This window comes from Panulirus ornatus, chromosome 7 (genome assembly GCF_036320965.1).
Source record: "Panulirus ornatus isolate Po-2019 chromosome 7, ASM3632096v1, whole genome shotgun sequence".
Lineage (NCBI taxonomy): Eukaryota > Metazoa > Arthropoda > Malacostraca > Decapoda > Palinuridae > Panulirus > Panulirus ornatus.
The window spans coordinates 42,016,015-42,042,135 of NC_092230.1; the positions used below are offsets into that span (position 1 = coordinate 42,016,015).

General features: G+C 38.6%; 1 protein-coding gene across 8 annotated transcripts in view; it reads left to right on the top strand.

Annotated features, from left to right (window-relative positions):
* Positions 1–955: 955 nt before the first annotated feature.
* The window catches only part of Flo1 (flotillin-1), a 235,098-nt gene continuing 209,932 nt past the window's right edge, over positions 956–26,121 (top strand). For 2 of the 8 annotated variants that reach the window (XM_071663590.1, XM_071663594.1), the window contains exon 1: positions 956–1,106. In XM_071663590.1, the coding sequence (XP_071519691.1) occupies positions 1,055–1,106 (52 nt within the window). In that variant the 5' untranslated portion in view covers positions 956–1,054. The remainder of the gene's footprint in view (positions 1,107–26,121) is intronic. The other 6 variants (XM_071663595.1, XM_071663593.1, XM_071663589.1 and 3 more) reach the window with 5 other exon arrangements.

The window sequence follows — 26,121 nt, forward strand, 5'->3', positions numbered from 1 at the left end:
CTTTATTTCCCATGGTTCCATTTATACAGACCACTCAGTCACCGAAATTTAGTTCCATTCAATTCAAAATATAATTTGAAATTGCTTCTAGATACATTTTGCCCCAGTATATGGAGTTCTATCATGGTTAAATTATTTAGCAGTGCAATGTCTAGAAGGTACACAGAAGGAACATGAAATTATATATTCGCTTAAGGACGTGTTCCATTATGGGAACAGATGGATGTTTGAGAACCTCTGTCCTCAATGTTCATTTATATTAGTAATTTGAGAAGAATTTTTAAATCCTCGTGCCACCCCGACTTGTAAAATCCCCATTTGGCAATGTTAACTTATCAAACGGGGTGTCACGTGAGTGTATTATAAACCCTCCATTTATTGCATTAATCGTCGTGTTCGTTCGTCTGTACATCGGAATATGAAACTTTAAAAAAAAATAGATGTCCGCCGATGATTTTAATCATTACACTGTGTACAATTTCAGTCAAAGATCCCCCGTGAAAATAAAGCGGCAGTTATTTGACAAACCACAGGATGCTGGGTAAATTATAAGGGAAGGGGGAGGGGTCTGTTCATAATGATAGCCTTTGCTGTGTTTTACCATCTCGTGTCAGCTGTTTTCATGCTGCTTATTTCACGCCAAAAGAGTATTAACAACTTGAGCTTTATATAAGAAAAAGGTTATCTCCATTTGCATAGCTATGATAGAGTCTCAAGAGATATGAAATAGGCTGGGGGAACGTGGTGTGAAGTAATAGTGGCGTATCAACTACAGAAAAAAAAAAAAAGACGTCTGCTATTATATATAGATGCGTGAACTTGTTTCGAATCCTCCTCAGTACTACTAGAATAGAGTTCTAATCCTTTTCCGTTGCTTTACGGAGGAGGGATTCCCCCTTCCCCTAAGGCGAAGGAGGATTAGATTCGACATAACATTCCCCCACCCCCCCATCGATCTACAGGGGGCTCAGGCGCCCCTCGACGTCTATACTCACAATCGAAGTAGACGCCTGTGTCCACACGAGCGAGCGACGGAGAGACTCACGTTAGCGAAATGGTCTGGGGATTCGTAACTTGCGGGCCGAACGAGGCCCTCGTGATCTCTGGTAAGAACATAGTCAAAACTTCATCTGTTCCCTCAGGTGTTGTTGGCTACGGCTGTTGTTGTTTAATAATAATGCAACCCCCACCTTGCGTAGCCACATATGACACCGAGGAGGAACCCCCCCCCCCCCACTAAAGGGGTGTGGCTAGGGTAAGTTTGTAAACAAGTTGACGCCGCCGAGTCGGGGGGAGGGGCTAGTAGTGGTGGAATGCGGGGCCGCCCACCCCCCCTTTCGGCGACAGGAGTATGGGGATGATAAATTGAGGGTTTCTCCCTCTATATCACAACCTCCTAATCTGTCTGTTCAATGTTACGGTTATGGTGAACGCTGTCATGTTATTAGGTCCACCCACCCCACTCTCCCTTCCCCCCTCCTCCCCCCCCCTTCAAGGGGCAACCCCAGACGTAAGGTGGATTTTGGATGTGAAACTTGGGTCTCAAATCACTGGATGCCCCTTAGTTAGTAAGGTTCCTTTTTAGTCCTGGGGGAGGAGGGAGGGGTTGATGATCATGAAATAATTGAGTATTCTCAAAGTAAAGAGGGTTGTGAAGTTGTTAGGAAATTCTTGGAGAAAGATGAGGGTAAATATGTGAAATGTGCTGCTCTCTCCTGTAACCTGAGTTGTCGAAGTCTATTTCAGCTCTTAAGATTTGTACTAGCTTTAGGGATGGATGCTTTAATGTTTTAGGCGCTTTATATAAAGTCCATTGTGACCGCAAAAGTACTCGTGGAGAGATGATGTCTTATGTTTCGCACTGAACGATAGTTGATGAAGTGGTAGTTGTACATCAGGGAAAGTGTGGGGTGTTAATGTAAGAGTTCGGGACAAAAGTCTAGTTTAGTTTCTAGTTCTGATTTTGTTTTGTAGTTATAGCTAAGTTTTTAAGGTTAACTTTGTTGTAGAGCACAAATTGGTCCATTGATGTCTACAGAATGATACATAAGATAGCAGTTGGGAGGGTTATGTAAATCATGGTAAATTTTTTTTCTTTTTTTTTCAAACTTCGCCATTTCCCGCATTAGCGAGGTAGCGTTAAGAACAGAGGACTGGGCCTTTGAGGGAATACCCTCACCTGGCCCAATTCTCTGTTCCTTCTTTTGGAAAATAAAAAATCATGGTAAATATGGGGTGAAATAATGTATAAATTATAATCTTGTAAAAATTCATGAGACGCTATGAAAACCTTACCTAACTTCCTTAGCAATTGAGATTTATCTTGATATTCGATATTTTATTCAAACTACGTCACTCACAGACAGGATTGAGAGCTGCACAAATACTGCCAAAAGTTAGCACATAGGTGAGGGTATGAATGGGCATGCGATCCTGGGTAACAGACCAATTTAATAATTGATGGTATAAATAGATCCCTTCCCTGCCATGGTTTTGAGTATACACATTTTGACTAATACCATTTTACCAACCGCTGCATTACATTATCAGTATCCAGTGTTTTCCATAGCACCATCAGAATTTTATCCACGTGTTAGGCAAGTGTAAAGTACCTGTGGGCTGCTTTTAACTCATCCTGGCAGACAGAGATTTCAGGGGAAAGATAGGAAGTGTCGTAACCAGGTTGTATTGCTATTACAAGCTTTGGTGTTGCCTTTCGTGTGACCCAAGCTGGCTAGGGGCGGCATCATTGGTGATGCACCACCTTCATATTATTACATTACAACTTTTCACATTTCTTTATACTGAGGTAGCATAGGCATGTTATTTTTAACCCTTTATCTCAGGGGTCACTGCCCCAAACATCCCATTTCTCAAAGAGTACTACCTTCCCAACCGCAGTTTTGCCAACCTTGGGGTCTTCCAGGAATGTAACCCCAGTGGTCGGCAAGGGACCTCTGTATTTTGATTATACATTTTAGATTCAAGGTTAGAGTTTCATTTTATTTATTTATTTATATTATAATTTGTTGCTGTCTCCCGCGTTAGCGAGGTAGCGCAAGGAAACAGATGAAAGAATGGCCCAACCCACCCACATACACATGTATAGACATGCACAGCCACACACGCACATATACATACCCATACATTTCAATGTATACATATATATATACATATACAGACTTATACATGTATGCACATGTACATAATTCATACTTGCTGCCTTTATTCATTCCCATCACCACCCTGCCACTCATGAAATGACACTTCCCTGCACGCGTGCGATGTAGCACTAGGACAAGACAACAAAGGCTACATTCGTTCTCGTTCAGTCTCTAGCTGTCATGTATAATGCACCAAAACCACAGCTCCCTTTCCACATCCAGGCCCCACAAAACTTTTCATGGTTTACCCCAGATGCTTCACATGCCCTGGTTCAATCCATTTACAACACATTGACCCCAGTATACCATATTGTTCCAATTATTCTATTCCATGCACACCTTTCACCCTCCTGCATGTTCAGGCCCTGATCGCTCAAAATCTTTTTCACTCCATCCTTCCATCTCCAATTTGGTCTCCCACACTTCTTGTTCCCTCCACCTCTGACACATATATCCTATTTGTCAATCTTTCCTCACTCATTCTCTCCATGTGACCAAACCATTTCAGTACACCCTCTTCTGCTCCCTCAACCACACTCCTTTTATTAGAGTTCAGAAGGTTCTGTTAATTTTTTCAAGTGTTTTACCTACTTATATATTGAGACCCCACATTTTTCCTTATATACATAACCCTCCCCATTGTTGCCTTGTATAGTTTGATTAGATATTTTGCCCCAACTCTCACCCTGCAACCATTGCTCAGTTACATAAACACAGATATTGCAAAACAAGACTGCTCAATATTCCCAGCTAATAGTAATGCAGAGCTAAACTTATTTTTCCTCATGCGAATACTGCATGGTTAATTTAAGTACATAAAAACGAATCAACAGAACCTATGAAAACTTTACATATACTCCTTAGCAGTCAAGATTTATTATGATGTACAATATTCTGGTGGAATGTACTAGTCACACTCTTGAAAATACACTGCCAAAGCTGCACCAGATGCCATGTATGGATATCACTGTGAGTGGCCATGTGATCCCATCAGGACATGTAGATGATGATGGAATATTTCTGCTGCCATTAATGCTACTAGGTGAGGTTTTTATAGATTCTCTTGTTATTATACAAACATGTTACTGGTACCTAATTTTCCTTGTAACATTGACAAACGAAGATGTTTGCCATATAATCAACATCCATATACAAACAAGGAATTCCCACCACAGTTTAAAGGCTACATTCTGGACTGGGTTAAGGAGAGGTGGAGTAGGGGCATGTGTAGGTCTGAAATGTTTAGACATAGACAATCATTCACAATTTCCTTGCAGGCACAATAGATGATTGAAGTGGGTAGTTTATGTCAGTGTTATCAACATCCATATACAAACAAAGAATTCCCACCACAGTTTAAAGGCTACATTCTGGACTGGGTTAGGGAGAGGGGGAGTAGGGGCATGTGTAGGTCTGAAATGTTTAGACATGGACGATCATTCAAAATTTCCTTGCAGGCACAATAGATGATTGAAGTGGGTAGTTTATGTCAGTGTTGCCACACTTGCTAGTTTCTTCAGATATGTATACAGTATCTTTATAAACATTACTGATAAAGGTGCTAAGAAAGTGTATGAAGGAATGAAATGAAAATGTATGTGAGGTGGCAAAAATGAATATTAAGAACTTTTTACCCTCGTCTATCCCAATAACTATAACTTTACCCTCTCATGTGTTTCCCAATAACTATAACCTAGTTAAACCCTCTCATGTGTTTCCCGATAATTATAACCTAGTACATCTTTAAAGACTCTCTCTCTCTCTCTCTCTCTCTCTCTCTCTCTCTCTCTCTCTCCAGTATTCGTAAGCAATTTCCCTTGTCATTTCTTTTTCCATTTTATTGACCTTTATATTTCAGATAAGACCTAGCCTTGATTTGGACTTTTTGTACTTGACTGGAGCCCCCAACATTAAAAAAAAGAAATGACATCTGAACTGTAATTACCTATTTGTATGGTACGGGATAGGAATTTTACACTTGTGGGGGCCCATCACTTGAACTTTGTATCGTCACACAACCTTTTGAATTTATGTATAGTATCTGCTTAAACTTAGTTGTCTGTTAATGTCTCATTCATCCGCTACATTTTTACTATAAAAGTATCTCTACATCCTTACTTAAAAGTATCCTGCTTAATGTCATGTTATGTTCTCTGGTTGTTCTGTTCCTTCACCTCTCAAAGAACTGTCCTCTGTCCACTTTGTATATCTGCTTTTAAATACCTAAGGTTGTGATCAGGTCACCCAAGGTGGGTAAATTTAAAGCCTCCAGCTTTACCCTTTAGCATAGCTCATTTAATGTCTGGTATCAGTAGTAGCAACTTCTTCATGGGTGTTACAAAGCTAAGTTACATTTATGCAGTTTATATCTCTTTCTGTGAGGATGAAAAGAACATCTATATAAGTATAAGAATCTTGAATGTTCAGGGAAGGGTAAAAAAGAATGTTAGAAAAAAAGAGGTTAAATCATCCCCACAATTTCCTTGAAATTTATACATTATGCGTATCACCTTATTTAGTATTGTTGAAGAGATTATGATACTCCAAATAAACATTGCAACTTTCCTTTTATTCTGTAAGAGCTGCATTAGTTTTCCAAAAAAAAAAAAAGCTAGTTTTAATATGTATGTAAACAGTGAAGAGTATTTTCCACCATATTGTGCTCTTTGTCGTCGAGATTTGCAATACCCAGTACGTAAGTTAAATATATTACACATACAGTGACTTAACTGCTAAATTTGTAGTAGGGTAGATGTAACTTTCATAGGCTAAGTTAGGTATGGCAAGGGTAGGGTGACTCAAAATCTCTATCATTTAATGACCCTTATAGAACTGCTCATATTGTCACATGATATAATTCTTCCTTCAGAATCTAACTGATTTTCGCTTTTGATAATTGTTCATGGATGTCACTAGCAGCCTACCACTACAGCTAGGAAAAAGAGTCTCAAATCTCAGTCTCCCAAGAACAAGAAGAAGAATGCATGTGTCCTCTGGGGGTGGTTCCAGATATATGCTTTCATTGCTGTAGTTAGTTTCAGAAAACGGATAAATTGGTGATGTGAGTGTTAATGTGTTTGTTACAAATAAATTTATTTGTTCATGTATTTATGTAAAGGAAGTTCAGATAAATTGTTGATGTTAGTGTTGATATATTCGTTACAAATATACTTATTTGTTCGTTTATTCATTTAAAGAAAGTTCTGTCTGTGTAATGCGTTAAAATGTGTAGAAAATACATAAAATATGCACAAGAAAATCACTCCATGAAATAGTTCCTACATTCTGTAGTATGATTTATTGTATATAGAATGTAGTTATGCTTGGAAGAAACTCAAAAATACACACAATTACACAGGTAAGGATTATTCATGATTCTAGTATAGGCCCTCCTAACACAGGTAAGGAATATTCATGATTCTAGTATAGGCCCTCCCAGTCCACTTAATCCTATCGCACCAACGTGGAGGAAATGTACAAAATTTATAGGTATTTCTTTTTATGATATTGGCATTCTTTTTGGGAAAGTGTTTTTTGTATGGTTTGAACACAGTGGGAGCACTGCTGTTTAGGGTTGAAGATAGGTTAAGTTCCTGTAGTGTTTTTATGCAATTAGTTGTTCTTTACAGTTTTATTCTGCATCAAAGCCTTTCCCATTGTGTAGGGAAATCAGTCTTATTAGGATTGTTATATCTCATGTCCACCTTTAGAAATGTTTAAGTTTAATGTAATTTATTGTAGTTGTTAGAAGCAGTGAAAAGTTTTTATCGAGGATGTAAGGCATGTGTACGTGTAGGAAGAGAGGAAGATGATTGGTTCTCAGTGAATGTAGGTTTGCGGCAGGGATGTGTGATGTCTCCTTGGTTGTTTAATTTGTTTATGGATGGGGTTGTTAGGGAGGTGAATGCAAGAGTTTTGGAAAGAGGGGCAAGTATGAAGTCTGTTGGGGATGAGAGAGCTTGGGAAGTGAGTCAGTTGTTGTTCGCTGATGATACAGCGCTGGTGGCTGATTCATGTGAGAAACGGCAGAAGCTGGTGACTGAGTTTGGTAAAGTGTGTGAAAGAAGAAAGTTAAGAGTAAATGTGAATAAGAGCAAGGTAATTAGGTACAGTAGGGTTGAGGGTCAAGTCAATTGGGAGGTAAGTTTGAATGGAGAAAAACTGGAGGAAGTAAAGTGTTTTAGATATCTGGGAGTGGATCTGGCAGCGGATGGAACCATGGAAGCGGAAGTGGATCATAGGGTGGGGGAGGGGTCAAAAATCCTGGGAGCCTTGAAGAATTTGTGGAAGTCGAGAACATTATCTCGGAAAGCAAAAATGGGTATGTTTGAAGGAATAGTGGTTCCAACAATGTTGTATGGTTGCGAGGCATGGGCTATGGATAGAGTTGTGCGCAGGAGGATGGATGTGCTGGAAATGAGATGTTTGAGGACAATGTGTGGTGTGAGGTGGTTTGATCGAGTAAGTAACGTAAGGGTAAGAGAGATGTGTGGAAATAAAAAGAGCGTGGTTGAGAGAGCAGAAGAGGGTGTTTTGAAATGGTTTGGGCACATGGAGAGAATGAGTGAGGAAAGATTGACCAAGAGGATATATGTGTCGGAGATGGAGGGAACGAGGAGAAGTGGGAGACCAAATTGGAGGTGGAAAGATGGAGTGAAAAAGATTTTGTGTGATCGGGGCCTGAACATGCAGGAGGGTGAAAGGAGGGCAAGGAATAGAGTGAATTGGATCGATGTGGTATACCGGGGTAGACGTGCTGTCAGTGGATTGAATCAGGGCATGTGAAGCATCTGGGGTAAACCATGGAAAGCTGTGTAGGTATGTATATTTGCGTGTGTGGACGTATGTATATACATGTGTATGGGGGTGGGTTGGGCCATTTCTTTCGTCTGTTTCCTTGCGCTACCTTGCAAACGCGGGAGACAGCGACAGCCAAAAAAAAAAAAAAAGATTGTAGTTTTCGGTGTTACAGAGCTAAAATTCAAGCTTTCCTAAACTAACAAATCAACAGGAACCTTAGATATCACTAACAACCCAAGAAACCCAGTCTAACTACTTAGTATGTAGAGTGAAATTTGATGTGCCTCACCTTATTTAGTTGAGTGAGGTTGTTTATGAGAATAAGATATTGATGAAATGTATCATTTTAGAAGTTTCAGGTACATCATAACACTTTTTGCTGCTTAATTAGTTTTCAAGGAGAATGCCCTGAAAGGTCAGTAATCCACCAAAACATGCAATAACTAATTTCACATTTTCGTATACTCTTCAGTATCAAAACATGTATTTTCTAGGTCTTGCACTGGAATTCCTTGAAATTCGTATTGGATAGATATAAATTGTTCTCACTAAAAATGTAGAAATGATTGAAGAAAGTCTTTTCCCGCTTCATTTGAAAAATATAAGATACATAAGCTCTCCTCTTCATCACTTTCTCCCAGTCACCCTGTGTATCATATAACCATGGGCACTCATTTGTAGCATCATGCCATTTCGTGATACTTGCATCTCGCAGGATGTATTATGGGTGACTAATGTTTATAATTGTTTTTAAGCTATGGCAGGAGAATGCTCATGACATTCATGGATTATTGGTAGAATCAGACAGTAGCAGGGATTTCAAATGAGGGCCAGAGCCTTAAGAAAATTATTTGAGGCTTAAGTCAGCAGAAGGAGGCTACGTCAAATTTCAGAAGTCGTTTGAAACAGCGTATAGTATTTAAATGCACTACACTTTCAAGTGCTGTCCAGTCTTGTAAGATTTTAATTTTTCTCTACCCTTAGTAGAACACAGTTTTCAGGAATAAAGTATTCATGAAATTATGCCTTGAAAAGTTTAGTATTTGGCTGATGTATCTGTATTGAAACTTAACCAGCAGGTCTTCATTCTACAATTGTAAAATTTGTATTGCGACGTGAGAAAGAGGTTGCCATTAGTCATTTTACTTAACAATTGTATCTGTATGAAGTGGCATTACAGACTGTCACTTTCTTTATTTTGAATGAATAGCAAACTTATTTCTTTTTGATTCAGTTTTCCATATGCTTATCATCTAGGTTGATTTTAATCCCAATTCAATTTATATCTTATAGTACAGTAAGCTTGTCTTCAGAAGTATTATTTCTTTGGTATCAAAAGTTTCCTGTTACATTATTCATGAATATATGAATGAAAACTTGATAATCAACTTCAGAAACATACCTAAGAGTGTAGGTGATATCTTTATAGCGGGCATTAACAAACATTGCTTTCATGCGATTATGCTGCAAGTGAAAAGTCACCTCCATTGAGATTGTACCATTGTTAAAAGATGAGTTGGAGTACAGTCTCATCAAGGAACTTCTCAATCCAAAGGATTCCATTATTTTCCTGCAACTGGTTGAAGTGCAGTCTCAAAGCTAAAGAATGCTGTGATTATGATTAGGAATTGAAAATTTCTTTAGCACTGACAAATCTATTTTTAGAGTTCACTGAACTTTAATTTTTTCAATAGTAGAAAAAAATCCTGAAGCAGATATCAGAGATTGGAAGAGAAATGGTAACATATATATGTCAACTTGCTGTGATTCCTGAATTACATGCCCTTTATTATAGTCATTTTGAGAATGTATGAAACACTTTCTATAATATTAGTGTTTATATTTTTGTTAAGAGATTTTTTTTTCAGAAAAGTTCTGCCTTTGTAAATACTTAGATAATGTATATGATGATAGAGAATATGTAATGGTAGCAGTATGTCAAAATACTTAAATGATATGTATGTGTAGTGTCGAATATGCTTGGAAAAAACTAGAATGTATAATGTGATTAGGTACAGTGTATGTAAAATGAAATCAGTCCTGGAAACAAATCATTATTATGACATACCTACTTAGATAAGGAGCATCCATACTGGCAACCTAGGCACTTTTCTGTTCACTAAACACCCTCCCATACCAACACATGAAAATGTAATGCTGTAATAGGCATTTTTTCAATGATATATCATACAAAAGACATTGTGTGAGGAGAACACTTTTTTCACATGCTGTTATGGACTTTATAGCACCCTAAGGGTTAAAGTTGGGAAAGTTGTAAGATGAAAAAACAAAAGATAGAAGAGGTTTCAGATTTACTGTGTGAGGAAGGGTGGAGATATCTCAATTGTCACTCCTCATGTGGATAGTCTCCATGCAGAAACTGTGGGAAGAAGTTGCTACATGTGTGCAAGTAGCCGTGGTTATGGGGATTAGGGCACATGCAGATAGAGTAAGAGAGTGGAGGCATCAATAAAACCTGTAGAACAGAGGAAGGGAAGAGATATCGTGGCACACAAAAAAATGAAGGTTGAAGATAGGTGACAGCAGTCAAGTTAACTTAAATTTTCATTTTTTTTTCTTCTTTATGCTCCACCCAGTATGAAAAAAATTGTGAGAGTATATGTATATTACCTGCAAATAAAGAAAAATCCAAAAAAGTAGTATTGTTTCCTCTTTTTTGGTATGGTAGGGTTCTGATTGGACTGCATTAAGGAGGATGGAAGGCTAGAGCACAGTAATTGTGGGCTTTTTCCTGCCTCTATTTCTCGTGAATATACACCTAAGTACAGTACTGTACATGTTTAAGCACACTACACTCATTTATTTACTTGTCATACATTCAGAACTTTATATACATGATTAAATAGAGAAATGATTGTCACTAAAAACACATGGAGTAAAACTGCAGTAAATTGTCTCTTTATTCTAAAACTAGAATTGTCTCTGTTTGATATTTTACATGAGGAGAGAATGAGAGCTTATGAAAAACATCATGTAATTTTATGCATGTGATTACTCCATGTGTGAAAATGCTGTGCAAGAAACTGTTATTAAATTAATTTACAATTATTCATTTTGTATGACTATAATGGAATTCCTGAAGGCCAATGTAGACAGATAACTGAAATAAAACTTACAGTCCATGCATCTCATTAAGTTTTGTTTTTCATTGCCAAAAATTGCCTAGATATATTTTATTCAGTTCCAGTTTTAAATTTGTCGACTTAACACGTATGTCTCTTCATAATGTACTTCATTTCAAAAGTTTTATTTTCATACGTATTCATATTTCCTGCATTTGCGAGGTAGCGCTAAGAACAGAGGACTGAGCCTTAGAGGGAGTATCCTCACTTGGCCCCCTTCACTGCTTCTTCTTTTGGAAAATTAGAAATGGGAGGGGAGGATTTCCAGCCCCCCACTTCCTCCCTTTTAGTCGCCTTCTACGATATGCAGGGAATACGGGGGAAGTATTCTTTCTCCCCTGTCCCCAGGGATGATTTTAAAAGTATGATGTATAAAATTTTTATGTTATTCATCTCTCTTCCAATTTGTTATATGTATCATATTATTGCAGGTATGTATAAGTGTTAGCACCTCAAGTGTTTGATTTACATGCACTGTCTGTGATGATATGTTGATGACAGACTTTTTTTTTCTTAAGGAAAATGCTAATGATATTTATGGATAAATGTTAAGTCAAGCATCAGTTAGGTATTCAGACGAGGGCAGGAACCATCAGATCCTCATGTGAGGACATAAACAGACCATGTGAGACTTCTCAATTTAGTAGGGGACCAAAGTAGAGAAAGGATTTATAGGGCAGAAGGCCTTTGAGTCTGTTCTAGCTAAGAGAGAGGTTGAAAAAGATGTAGAACAGTTGCATACAAGAAGAGTGAATGCAACACTGGTGCAACATCCCCAGCTCTTGGTAAGCAGATTTTGCCCAGCTCATTATGTAGGATTTTTAGAATAGAGTGAAGGATACAGTTATGCTTGTACTCCAGTTGGAGTTAAACAGTCACCCCCTTGAAGGAGTTCCAAAAAGGGAATGGGCAGCATCAGAGATATAGAGAGATAGATAGGTAGGTAAGATTGTGCCCAACATATGCTTATGCAAGGTTGAATTGTAATGTTCTGTAACTGAATACCATAGAAGGAAATGAGTGAGGTTTAGAAAGAGATATTGGTAGAGCTTTCACATTTGCACCTGAATTTAAAAAGGTTAATGCTTCCCCATGGTGTAATGCAACATAGGAAATACATTTAGTACCAGAAAAGGAATGGATATCAGATTGGGAGTGGGTGGAAAGAAGTGATGGTAAGTTGAAATACTTGGTATGGAATTATCAGTTTATTAGATAAGTTGAGAGTGTGAAAGATCATTTATGGGGAGAGGAAAAAAAAAAGAGAGTGATGGAACAGAACCCTGTAGGGCATCAACAATCACTGTGATGGAACAATTGGAATATAAACTGTGTATTAAAAGAGAGGGAGAAGCAGAAAATACAAAAGGAGGAAAGTTTAGTAATCAAAGACTTTTGCCACACCATGACAGATGCATCAAAATCCTATGAAAGGAGGACTAAAGTTGGCTGACATGGGAAAGATTGCTAGAACACCTTACACTGCATCAGCCATATTATTGATCTGAGGGAAGGTAATCCACATGTTTAAGAAAAGAGTTAAGGAAAGTTTTCAGAATTTTGGAAATGGCTGAAGTGAGAGTGATGAGGCAGGTGGAGTGATTGTATATATATATTTTTTTTTACCCCTCAGGTCATTCATTGCTGTAAAACTTTATTTCTAAGTCATTTTTCCAAGTTCAGAGGCAAGAATTTTTGTACTTGGTTGGGAGAGCCATTTGAAGTCAGACAACCAGGGTTTTACTGTGTCTCACAACTTGAGAAAGTATTCCACAGCTAATGACTTATCATTATTATTTTGCAATACCATAATGTGACAAGGTTTTTAGGAAAAACTGTAAGATGGAATGGTTTCATTGAGTCCAACAGGACTTTTGCCAGTAGTTATTTGCCAGAATATTATATATCACAAAAATTTGTAGCCCAAGAAAAATTAATCCATGGTAAGATATCAGAAAGAGAAGAAACCCAAAGAGGGTCATCTTTAGAGAAAAAATTTTACATATTCATTGTACAGCTGGTAACCTCAGGCATTGTCCTGCAAAATAGATTCTCTTTTGGCATGGGTACAGCTTAAGAATCACCTTTTAGGCTGCCAAAAGTGTGTTGTTAAGGCCAAGAAAATCCCAAGGAGGGTTGGACAACAAAATCACATGGCAACTGAGTGGAGAAAGTTTGGCAGTCTGACATCATAGATGGAGCATGTGGGTAAAATTTAGCAGATGATCACATTGTGACCTCGAGTAGATCTTTCAGTCAGCTCATCAGGTCATATCATAATTTATTGCTTTATTTTTGTATCAAATGTCATTCACTTTTTTTGTGTGATACCATACTTCACACGTGTTAACCATTCCCAAGAGAAAACTTGGGAAAGTGAAAGATGTACCTTTAAAACATCTATTTTAACAGGCCCAGAATTTTGTTTTCCCCAGATAATCTGTATAGTTTGATTCAATATTTCTTATTGGTAGGGTGAAAGAAAATTTTTACTGTGTAAAAATAGAGATTGTTCTTCCCTGATGATACAGCGCTGGTGGCTGATTCAGGTGAGAAACTGCAGAAGCTGGTGACTGAGTTTAGTAAAGTGTGTGAAAGAAGAAAGCTGAGAGTAAATGTGAATAAGAGCAAGGTTATTAGGTACAGTAGGGTTGAGGGACAAGTCAATTGGGAGGTAAGTTTGAATGGAAAAAAAATTGAGGAAGTGAAGTGTATTAGATATCTGGGAGTGGATTTAACAGTGGAACGAACCATGGAAGAAGAAGTGAGTCACAGGGTGGGGGAGGGGGCAAAGGTTCTGGGAGTGTTGAAGAATGTGTGGAAGACAAGAACATTATCTCGGAAAGCAAAAATGGCTATGTTTGAAGGAATAGTGGTTCCAACAATGTTGCGAGGCGTGGGCTATGGATAGAGTTGTGCGCAGGAGGGTGGATGTGTTGGAAATGAGATGTTTGAGTACGGTATGTGGTGTTAGGTGGTTTGATCGAGTAAGTATTGAAAGGGTAAGAGAGATGTGAGGTAATAAAAAGAATGTCGTTGAGAGAGCAGAAGAGTGGTGTTTTGAAATGGTATGGTCACATGGAGAGAATGAGTGAGGAGAGATTGACCAGGAGGATATATGTGTCAGAGATGGAGGGAATGAGGAGAAGTGGGAGACCAGATTGGAGGTGGAAAGATGGAGTGAAAAAGATTTTGAGTGATCGGGGCCTGAACATGCGGGAGGGTGAAAGGCGTGCAAGGAATAGAGTGAATTGGAACGATGTGGTATACCGGGGTCGACGTGCTGTCAATGGATTGAACCAGGGCATGTGAAGCGTCTGGGGTAAACCATGGAAAGTTCTCTGGGGCCTGGATGTGGAAAGGGAGCTGTGGTTTCGGTGCATTATTGCATGACAGCTAGAGACTGAGTGTGAACGAATGTGGCCTTTGTTGTCTTTTCCTAGCGCTACCTCGCACACATGAGGGGGGAGGGGGATGTTATTCCATGTGTGGCGAGGTGGTGATGGGAATGAATAAAGGCAGAGTGTGAATTGTGTGCATGTGTATATATGTAGGTGTCTTTGTGTGTATATATATATATATATATGTGTACATTGAGATGTATGAGTATGTATATTTGCGTGTGTGGACGTGTATGTATACACGTGTATGTGGGTGGGCTGGGCCATTTCTTTCGTCTGTTTCTTTGCGCTACCTTGCAAATGCGGGAGACAGCGACAAAGCAAAATAAATAAAATCATTTTATTTTGCTTTGTCGCTGTCTCCCGCGTTTGCAAGGTAGTGCAAGGAAACAGACAAAAGAAATGGCCCAACCCACCACCATACACATGTATATACATACACGTCCACACACACAAATATACATACCTATACATCTCAATGTACACATATATATACACACACAGACATATACATATATACACATGTACATAATTCATACTGTCTGCTTTTATTTATTCCCATTGCCACATATATATATATATATATATATATATATATATATATATATATATATATATATATATATATATGATAGAGTGGCAGATATAGGGTGTTTTGGTCGATGTGGTGTGCAAAGTGAGAGGGTTAGGGAAAATGATTTGGTAAACAGAGAAAAGGTAGTGAAAGCTTTGCGGAAGATGAAAGCCGGCAAGGCAGCAGGTTTGGATGGTATTGCAGTGGAATTTATTAAAAAAGGGGGTGACTGTATTGTTGACTGGTTGGTAAGGTTATTTAATGTATGTATGACTCATGGTGAGGTGCCTGAGGATTGGCGGAATGCGTGCATAGTGCCATTGTACAAAGGCAAAGGGGATAAGAGTGAGTGCTCAAATTACAGAGGTATAAGTTTGTTGAGTATTCCTGGTAAATTATATGGGAGGGTATTGATTGAGAGGGTGAAGGCATGTACAGAGCATCAGATTGGGGAAGAGCAGTGTGGTTTCAGAAGTGGTAGAGGATGCGTGGATCAGGTGTTTGCTTTGAAGAATGTATGTGAGAAATACTTAGAAAAGCAAATGGATTTGTATGTAGCATTTATGGATCTGGAGAAGGCATATGATAGAGTTGATAGAGATGCTCTGTGGAAGGTATTAAGAATATATGGTGTGGGAGGCAAGTTGTTAGAAGCAGTGAAAAGTTTTTATCGAGGATGTAAGGCATGTGTACGTGTAGGAAGAGAGGAAAGTGATTGGTTCTCAGTGAATGTAGGTTTGCGGCAGGGGTGTGTGATGTCTCCAATGTTGTTTAATTTGTTTATGGATGGGGTTGTTAGGGAGGTAAATGCAAGAGTTTTGGAAAGAGGGGCAAGTATGAAGTCTGTTGGGGATGAGAGAGCTTGGGAAGTGAGTCAGTTGTTGTTCGCTGATGATACAGCGCTGGTGGCTGATTCATGTGAGAAACTGCAGAAGCTGGTGACTGAGTTTGGTAAAGTGTGTGGAAGAAGAAAGTTAAGAGTAAATGTGAATAAGAGCAAGGTTATTAGGTACAGTAGGGTTGAGGGTCAAGTCAATTGGGAGTTGAGTTTGAATGGAGAAAAACTGGAGGAAGTGAAGTGTTTTAGATATCTGGGAGTGGATCTGGCAGCGGATGGAACCATGGAAGCGGAAGTGGATCATAGGGTGGGGGAGGGGGCGAAAATTCTGGGGGCCTTGAAGAATGTGTGGAAGTCAATAACATTATCTCGGAAAGCAAAAATGGATATGTTTGAAGGAATAGTGGTTCCAACAATGTTGTATGGTTGCGAGGCGTGGGCTATGGATAGAGTTGTGCGCAGGAGGATGGATGTGCTGGAAATGAGATGTTTGAGGACAATGTGTGGTGTGAGGTGGTTTGATCGAGTAACGTAAGGGTAAGAGAGATGTGTGGAAATAAAAAGAGCGTGGTTGAGAGAGCAGAAGAGGGTGTTTTGAAGTGGTTTGGGCACATGGAGAGAATGAGTGAGGAAAGATTGACCAAGAGGATATATGTGTCGGAGGTGGAGGGAACGAGGAGAAGAGGGAGACCAGATTGGAGGTGGAAAGATGGAGTGAAAAAGATTTTGTGTGATCGGGGCCTGAACATGCAGGAGGGTGAAAGGAGGGCAAGGAATAGAGTGAATTGGAGCGATGTGGTATACCGGGGTTGACGTGCTGTCAGTGGATTGAATCAGGGCATGTGAAGCGTCTGGGGTAAACCATGGAAAGCTGTGTAGGTATGTATATTTGCGTGTGTGGACGTATGTATATACATGTGTATGGGGGTGGGTTGGGCATTTCTTTCGTCTGTTTCCTTGCGCTACCTCGCAAACGCGGGAGACAGCGACAAAGTATAATAAAAAATAAAAATATATATATATATATATATATATATATATATATATATAATAAAAAATAAAAATATATATATATATATATATATATATATATATATATATATATATATATATATATATATATATATAAAAATAAAAATATATATATATATATATATATATATATATATATATATATATATATATATATATATATATATATATATATATATATATATTTATTTTTTATTTTTATTTTATATATATATATATATATTTTTATTTTTTTATTTTTTATTTAATAAAAAATAAAAAAAAATATATATATATATATATATATATATATATATATATATATATATATATATATATATATATATATTTTTATTTTTTATTATACTTTGTCGCTGTCTCCCGCGTTTGCGAGGTAGCGCAAGGAAACAGACGAAAGAAATCTCCCAACCCACCCCCATACACATGTATATACATACGTCCACACACGCAAATATACATACCTACACAGCTTTCCATGGTTTACCCCAGACGCTTCACATGCCCTGATTCAATCCACTGACAGCACGTCAACTGCGGTATACCACATCGATCCACTTCACTATATTCCTTGCCCTCCTTTCACCCTCCTGCGTGTTCAGGCCCCGATCACACAAAATCTTTTTCACTCCATCTTTCCACCTCCAATTTGGTCCCCCACTTCTCCTCGTTCCCTCCACCTCCGACACATATATCCTCTTGGTCAATCTTTCCTCACTCATTCTCTCCATGTGCCCAAACCATTTCAAAACACCCTCTTCTACTCTCTCAACCACGCTCTTTTTATTTCCACACATCTCTCTTACCCTTACGTTACTTACTCGATCAAACCACCTCACACCACACATTGTCCTCAAACATCTCATTTCCAGCACATCCATCCTCCTGCGCACAACTCTATCCATAGCCCATGCCTCGCAACCATACAACATTGTTGGAACCACTATTCCTTCAAACATACCCATTTTTGCTTTCCGAGATAATGTTCTCGACTTCCACACATTCTTCAAGGCTCCCAGGATTTTCGCCCCCTCCCCCACCCTATGATCCACTTACGCTTCCATCCGCTGCCATATCCACTCTCAGATATCTAAAACACTTTACTTCCTCCAGTTTTGCTCCATTCAAACTTACCTCCCAATTGACTTGACCCTCAACCCTACTGTACCTAATAACCTTGCTCTTATTCACATTTACTCTTAACTTTCTTCGTTCACACACTTTACCAAACTCAGTCACCAGCTTCTGCAGTTTCTCACATGAATCAGCCACCAGCGCTGTATCATCAGCGAACAACAACTGACTCACTTCCCAAGCTCTCTCATCCCCAACAGATTTCATACTTGCCCCTCTTTCCAAAACTCTTGCATTCACCTCCCTAACAACCCTATCCATAAACAAATTAAACAACCATGGAGACATCACACACCCCTGCCGCAAACCTACATTCACTGAGAACGAATCACTTTCCTCTCTTCCTACACGTACACATGCCTTACATCCTCGATAAAAAGATATATATATATATATATACATATATATATATATATGTTTGTGTGTGTAGGGGGTTGGGCCGTTCTTCGTCTGCTTCATTGCGCTACCTTGCTGACGCGGGAAACAGAGATTAAGTATGATAAGATAAATGAATTTTTTTTTTTTTTTTTTTTTTTTTTTTTTTTTTTTTTCCAAAAGAAGGAACAGTGAACGAGGCCAGGTGAGGATATTCCCTCAGTGGCCCAGTCCTCTGTTCTTAATGCTACCTTGCTAATGCGGGAAATGGCGAATAGTATGAAAGAAAGAAAGAAAAATATATATATATATATATTATCCCTTGGGATAGGGGAGAAAGAATACTTCCCACGTATTCCCTGCGTGTCGTAGAAGGCGACTAAAAGGGGAGGGAGCGGGGGGCTGGAAATCCTCCCCTCTCATTTTTTTTTTTTTTTTTTTTTTTTTTTTTTTTTTTTTCAAAAGAAGGAACAGTGAAGGGGGCCAGGTGAGGATATTCCCTCAGAGGCCCAGTCCTCTCTTCTTAACGCTACCTCGCTAACGCGGGCAATGGCGAATAGTTTGAAAGAAGAAATATATATATATGTATATATATATATATATATATTTGTATACATTTGGAATTAGTAGAGTATTTTTTTTAGTAATATTACTGTGTTTTTCTTTTCTTTTTTGTTTTAAATGATGAAAATCTTTATGACAGATATGTAGATTTTTATTACTGGTTTTCCATTTTTGCAGTTTCATTGATGGCATCTGCAGAAATCTTAGTCTAACTGATGCTGCATGTGGTAGCATAGTTGTGTTTTTGTACTTTTTTCCATTACAGTTGAATAGATTTTCTTAAATTGGTATCACTGTTTCAGTACTGTATTAGATTTTGCTATATTGCATGATATGGGACTGTGTACTTGTGTATATTTTGAGTTGGACACATTTATAGCATAAATTGACTCTTTCTGGTCAGGCAAGTAGAATTTTGAAATTATACATATTTTCTGATTACAGTATCACTTGACAATACAAGGTGATTTTTATAGTTTATCTCGTTATTATGAATGTACCATTTAGTTATTTGTTGTTATTCTCTGATTGCATTAATATTTCTGCAAACATGAAGCAGTCTTCCTCACAGGCTAGAATTCCATGCAGTTTTGTGTTTCTGTTTCCAGTTAACTTTTTTTTATCATCTTCAGCCTCTTTCGGCTAGGTTTGTTTAACTCGATGGGGAAATCTAAAATCATTCACCTTTGATACATCTACAATTGATTGATATGTCAAAATATGATTTTTACAAACAGGTATGAATGAAAGACATGTATGGTGGTCAACTGAATATGCAGGGTATTTTAGTAGATATTTTGTTATTTATGTTATGTCTTTATTTCCAAAGTTTATGATGCATATATACTAGGAAAAATCAGTCTTATAAATGCAAATTAGTACATAACATACAAATGCATTTATGAAAAAATGCCCAAACTGTTTTTATACATAAATCATGTTTAATAAGGTTAAAGAAAGAGGTCTGACCAGAATGGGTTGATATCATTACCCAAACATTCTTACAGACATAACCATGTTACTGATTCTGAGTTTTTATCATTGTATCTTGCATCAGATGTTTGTCTGATGTTGAAACTTTATAAGCCACCTTTCTGTAATTTAGTTGGATATGCACTCATTTATGTCTAATCAGGTGAAGTTGCATGCTTTCACTTTTACTGTATCATCCAATAAACTAGAGCTTCTCAGTAATTATAAAATGGTTAAGAATTTAAATGCTTTTTTCTAGCTTTATTCTGACTCCATGATAATTATTTGGTAATGATTTGCTTCAGCTACACCAAAAATCTAAATTTGGAATGTAATTGATTTGATTTTGCAGTGTTATGATATGATGTAGGCCTGATTGGTGAAATTTTTTTTAATTGACATTAACTACCTTGATAGTGGGGAGGGCTTTAAAGATCAGGGAAACTGTTGGATGAAAAGGAGATGAAGCACCAAGAAATCATCAGAACTTTTGAATGCACTAGCTTTCTCCCATTAGTAGCTGCCATTTCCCATATTTTCATTTTTTCTAAAATATGTTATGTGACTGCTGTGGTCCCGTCCCCTCCATCCATTTGCTGCACCTATGTGCGTTCTAATATAAGTTCATGGAAGAGCTGTTGATTGTTTTTACTTGGAAGATTATGAACATATTCCTCTGAATTATTTCTTTGAGATCTAGAAAATGACTTTCAAATGGTAAATGAAAAGTTCATATCATGAGCTTTTTGTTAAGATTGCTGCAAAAATTTCTTTTCAAATGAAAATAGTTTACTGTTTGGGGATATACATGATAAAAACACCGAAAACACAAGTAGATCCCAGCTGAGGGGGGAAGCTAGGTGAGATTTTTCATAGGTTTTCTGGAAATTATCTGTAGAGTTTTACCAACTTTTCCATTAATTAATTCCAAGTTTTCTTTGATTTTCATAGCTTTACCCACCATTTTGTTCCTTTCTTTTTCACCACCATTTTATTCCTTTCTTTTTCATACTAATTTGCAGTTTCCCATATAGTGAGATACCACTAGGAACAGATGAAGAATAGCCTCATTTGCTCATATGCAACCTGTAGCTATTATGTTTAATGCATTTTTCATGATTTCAAGATAGATAACATGCCAATCACACTCTTAAGGTCTTGTTACATTCTCTGTATACCGCCAATGCAAAGCAAAATCAGTTATATTTGACAGTTAGATTACTGGTGTCACTAAAGTAAATCATTCCCAACTTTTTATTTTTCTTATTTGTACAGGTAGCCCTCATATTAGATATATTATTTCTATGGCATCAAGAAATTCATGAGAGGTTGTATGGTACTTTATTTTCATTAACATTCTGAAATTCAGGCATGTACATTCGAGCTTGAACTTGTTTCCATTAATGATGAGCCTGCGTGTGGCTACAAGTTACTACATTAAGGGTGTTTCTGAGGCAGTTTTTTTTACAAGAATAATTTTGTATCACCTGAGGCTAAGGTAGTAGTTTCATTGGTAGGGGAATAAAATTTGATTTTACCCTGTAAGATAGACATATCATTTACTGTTAATGGGACTGTATGGGTCAGTTTTAATGAACTTACCAAATAAGAATTTTATGCGACATCCCATTGGCTGCCTCTCTCAGCACATTTACATCCTTGAGTCTGTTCTTTGCATGCCTGTCAGTTATTACATAATTCAGTAATGCCTGTTTTCCATCACCCCTATTCACCAATTTGCACTTGTTTATGTCCTTTTTAAACCAGGTATTCCCACTCACCAGCCCTTTTTCAGCACACAGCATATCGACCCCAGTATACCACATCATTCCAATTCACTCTATTCCGCGTGCTCCTTTCTCCCACCTGCTTGTTCAGATCCCGATCATTTAAAATCTTTTTCCCTCCATTCCTCCAAGTCCAATTTGGTCTCCAGCTTTTGCTTGTCCTTCCACTTATGAGACATATATCCTCTTTGTTAACCTTTCCTCGCTCATTCTCTCCATACGTCTAAAACATTTCAACACACCGTCTTCTGCTCTCTTAACCACACTCTTTTTATTACCACACATCTCTTGTACCTTTTCATTACTTAGTCAGACCACCTCATGCCACATATTGTCCTCAAACATTTTATTTCCAACTCATCCACCCACCTCAGCATAGCCCTGTCTATAGCCCATGCCTTGCAACCATATGATATTGTTGAAACTGCTATTTCTTCAGACATCCCATTTTTGCTCTCCATTATAATGTTCTCTCTTTCCACACATTCTTTATCGCTCCCAGAACTTCGCCTCCTCCCACACGTTCCCTGCATGTCATAGAAGGTGACTAAGAGGGGTGGGAGAGGGTGGCTGGTAATCTTACCTTCATATATCACTTTCCAATAGAAAGAGCAGAGCAAGTAACCTAGTCAGGATTTTTCCTTCATAGGCTCTGTCATCTGTTCATGAAGCTCCTTTGCTCATGCATGATTTGTATGTAGCATTTATGGATGTGGAGAAGGCATATGATAGGGTTCATAGAGATGCTTTGTGGAAGGTCGTAGAAGTATGTGGTGTGGGAGGTAAGTTGCTTGAAGGAGTGAAAAGATTTTACCAAGGATGTAAGGCACATGTACAAGCAGGAAGAGGGTATAGTGATTGGTTCCCAGTGAATTTCAGATTGCTGCAGGGGTATGTGATTTCCCCATGGTTGTTTAATTTGTATATGGATGGGGTGGTTAGGGAAGTAAATGCAAGAGTTTTGGAGAGACTGACGAGTATGCAGTCTGTTGGGGATGAGGGGGCCTGGAAAGTGAGTCAGTTGTTGTTTGCTGATGATACAGCTCTAGTGGCTAATACAAGTAAGAAACTGCAGAAGTTGGTGACTGAGTTTGGAAAAGTGTGTGAAATGAGAAAGTTGAGAGTGAATGTGAATTAGAGCAAGATCATCAGGCTCAGTAGGGTTGAGGGACAAGTTAATTGGGATGTAAGTTTGAATGGAGAAAAACTGGAGGAAGTGAAGTATTTAAGTTATCTGGGAGTGGACTTGGCAATGAATGGAACCATGGAAGTGAAAGTGAGTCACAGGGTGGGGGAGGGGGCGAAGGTTCTGGGAGTGATGAAGAATGTGTGAAAAAGAATATTATCTCGGAGAGCAAAAATGGGTATGTTTGAAGGAATAGTAGCTACAACAATGTTATATGGTTGCGAGGCATGGGCTATAGATAGGGTTGTATGGAGGAGGGTGGATGTGTTGGAAATGAAATGCTTGAAGACAATATGTGGTGTGAGGTGGTTTGATCAAGTAAAAAATGAAAGGGTAAGAGAGCTGTGTGGAAATAAAAAGGGTGTGGTTGAGAGAGCAGAAGAGGGTGTGTTGAAATGGTTTGGACATATGGAGAGAATGAGTGAAGAAAGATTGTCTGAGAGGATATATGTTTCAGAGGTGGAAGGAACAAGGAGAAGCAGGAGACCAAATTGGAGGTGGAAAGATGCATTGAAAAAGATTTTGAGTGATCAGGGTCTGAACATACAGGAGGGTGAGAGGTGTGCAAGGAATAGAGTGAATTGGAATGATGTGGTATATCAGGGTCAACGTGCTGTCAATGGACTGAACCAGGGCATGTGAAGCTTCTGGGGTAAACCATGGAAAGGTCTGTGGGGCCTAGATGTGGATAGGGAGCTGTGGTTTCAGTGCATTACACATGACAGCTAGTGAATGAGTGTAGATGAAAATGGCCATTTATGTCTGTTTTCCTGGTGCTACATCACTGAGGCAGGGGGTAGCAATGCTGTTCCCTGTGTGGTGGGGTAGCAACAGGAATGGATGAAGGCAAGCATGAATATGTACATGTGTATGTATGTATTTATATGTCTGCATATATATATGTGCGTATGTGGGCATTTACGTATATGTATATATATCCGTGTATGTGAGTGGATGGGCCATTCTTCATCTGCTTCCTGGTGCTATCTTGTTGATGTGGGAAACCGATTATGTGTAATAAAAGAATATATAAATATGCACACACACATGTATATATACACACACATATTGTGTATATACAGACCTAGGGATTTAGGAGAAAGAATACTACCCATAAGTCTTGTGTGTTGCAGAATTGCAACTAAAATAAATGGGGACAGGAGAGAGGAAGTTAATTTTCCAAATGTAATGCTTTACTGCAGCAGTTTTATAGGAGATTTTATCATTGTTAATTAGCTTTTTGCTAATTTTTCATCTATCTAATAAAACTCTCCTTAGCTGAATGAGCCAAGAAATGTCCTCAGACTTCTATAAACAAACTAAATAAAGAAAATGGCTTTTCACTTGACTTATCAGTACCTGAGGAGCAGGACTTGTACCTAACCTGCCAGTACATTCGGAATATGGCCTTTCACCCAACATGTTTATGTGAGGTCCTGTTTTGAGTTGACATTACTGTAATGCCTAGAGCCACTAATTGTTAAGAAGTTGAACATGATTTGGTTTAAACAGTCTTCATTATGTGTAAATATCAATTTTTTTTTTCTTTTTTTGCTTTGTCGCTGTCTCCCGCGTTTGCGAGGTAGCGCAAGGAAACAGACGAAAGAAATGGCCCAACCCACCCCCATCCACATGTATATACATACGTCCACACACGCAAATATACATACCTACACAGCTTTCCATGGTTTACCCCAGATGCTCCACATGCCCTGATTCAATCCACTGACAGCACGTCAACCCCGGTATACCACATCGCTCCAATTCACTCTATTCCTTGCCCTCCTTTCACCCTCCTGCATGTTCAGGCCCCGATCACACAAAATCTTTTTCACTCCATCTTTCCACCTCCCATTTGGTCTCCCTCTTCTCCTCGTTCCCTCCACCTCCGACACATATATCCTCTTGGTCAACCTTTCCTCACTCATTCTCTCCATGTGCCCAAACCATTTCAAAACACCCTCTTCTGCTCTCTCAACCATGCTCTTTTTATTTGCACACATCTCTCTTACCCTTACGTTACTTACTCGATCAAACCACCTCACACCACACATTGTCCTCAAACATCTCATTTCCAGCACATCCATCCTCCTGCGCACAACTCTATCCATAGCCCATGCCTCGCAACCATACAACATTGTTGGAACCACTATTCCTTCAAACATACCCATTTTTGCTTTCCGAGATAATGTTCTCGACTTCCACACGTTCTTCAAGGCTCCCAGAATTTTCGCCCCCTCCCCCACCCTATGATCCACTTCCGCTTCCATGGTTCCATCCGCTGCCAGATCCACTCCCAGATATCTAAAACACTTTACTTCCTCCAGTTTTTCTCCATTCAAACTCACCTCCCAATTGACTTGACCCTCAACCCTACTGTACCTAATAACCTTGCTCTTATTCACATTTACTCTTAACTTTCTTCTTTCACACACTTACCAAACTCAGTCACCAGCTTCTGCAGTTTCTCACATGAATCAGCCACCAGCGCTGTAGCATCAGGGAACAACAACTGACTCACTTCCCAAGCTCTCTCATCCCCAACAGACTTCATACTTGCCCCTCTTTCCAAAACTCTTGCATTCACCTCCCTAACAACCCCATCCATAAACAAATTAAACAACCATGGAGACATCACACACCCCTGCCGCAAACCTACATTCACTGAGAACCAATCACTTTCCTCTCTTCCTACACGTACACATGCCTTACATCCTCGATAAAAACTTTTCACTGCTTCTAACAACTTGCCTCCCACACCATATATTCTTAATACCTTCCACAGAGCATCTCTATCAACTCTATCATATGCCTTCTCCAGATCCATAAATGCTACATACAAATCCATTTGCTTTTCTAAGTATTTCTCACATACATTCTTCAAAGCAAACACCTGATCCACACATCCTCTACCACTTCTGAAACCACACTGCTCTTCCCCAATCTGATGCTCTGTACATGCCTTCACCCTCTCAATCAATACCCTCCCATATAATTTACCAGGAATACTCAACAAACTTATACCTCTGTAATTTGAGCACTCACTCTTATCCCCTTTGCCTTTGTACAATGGCACTATGCACGCATTCCGCCAATCCTCAGGCACCTCCCCATGAGTCATACATACATTAAATAACCTTACCAACCAGTCAAC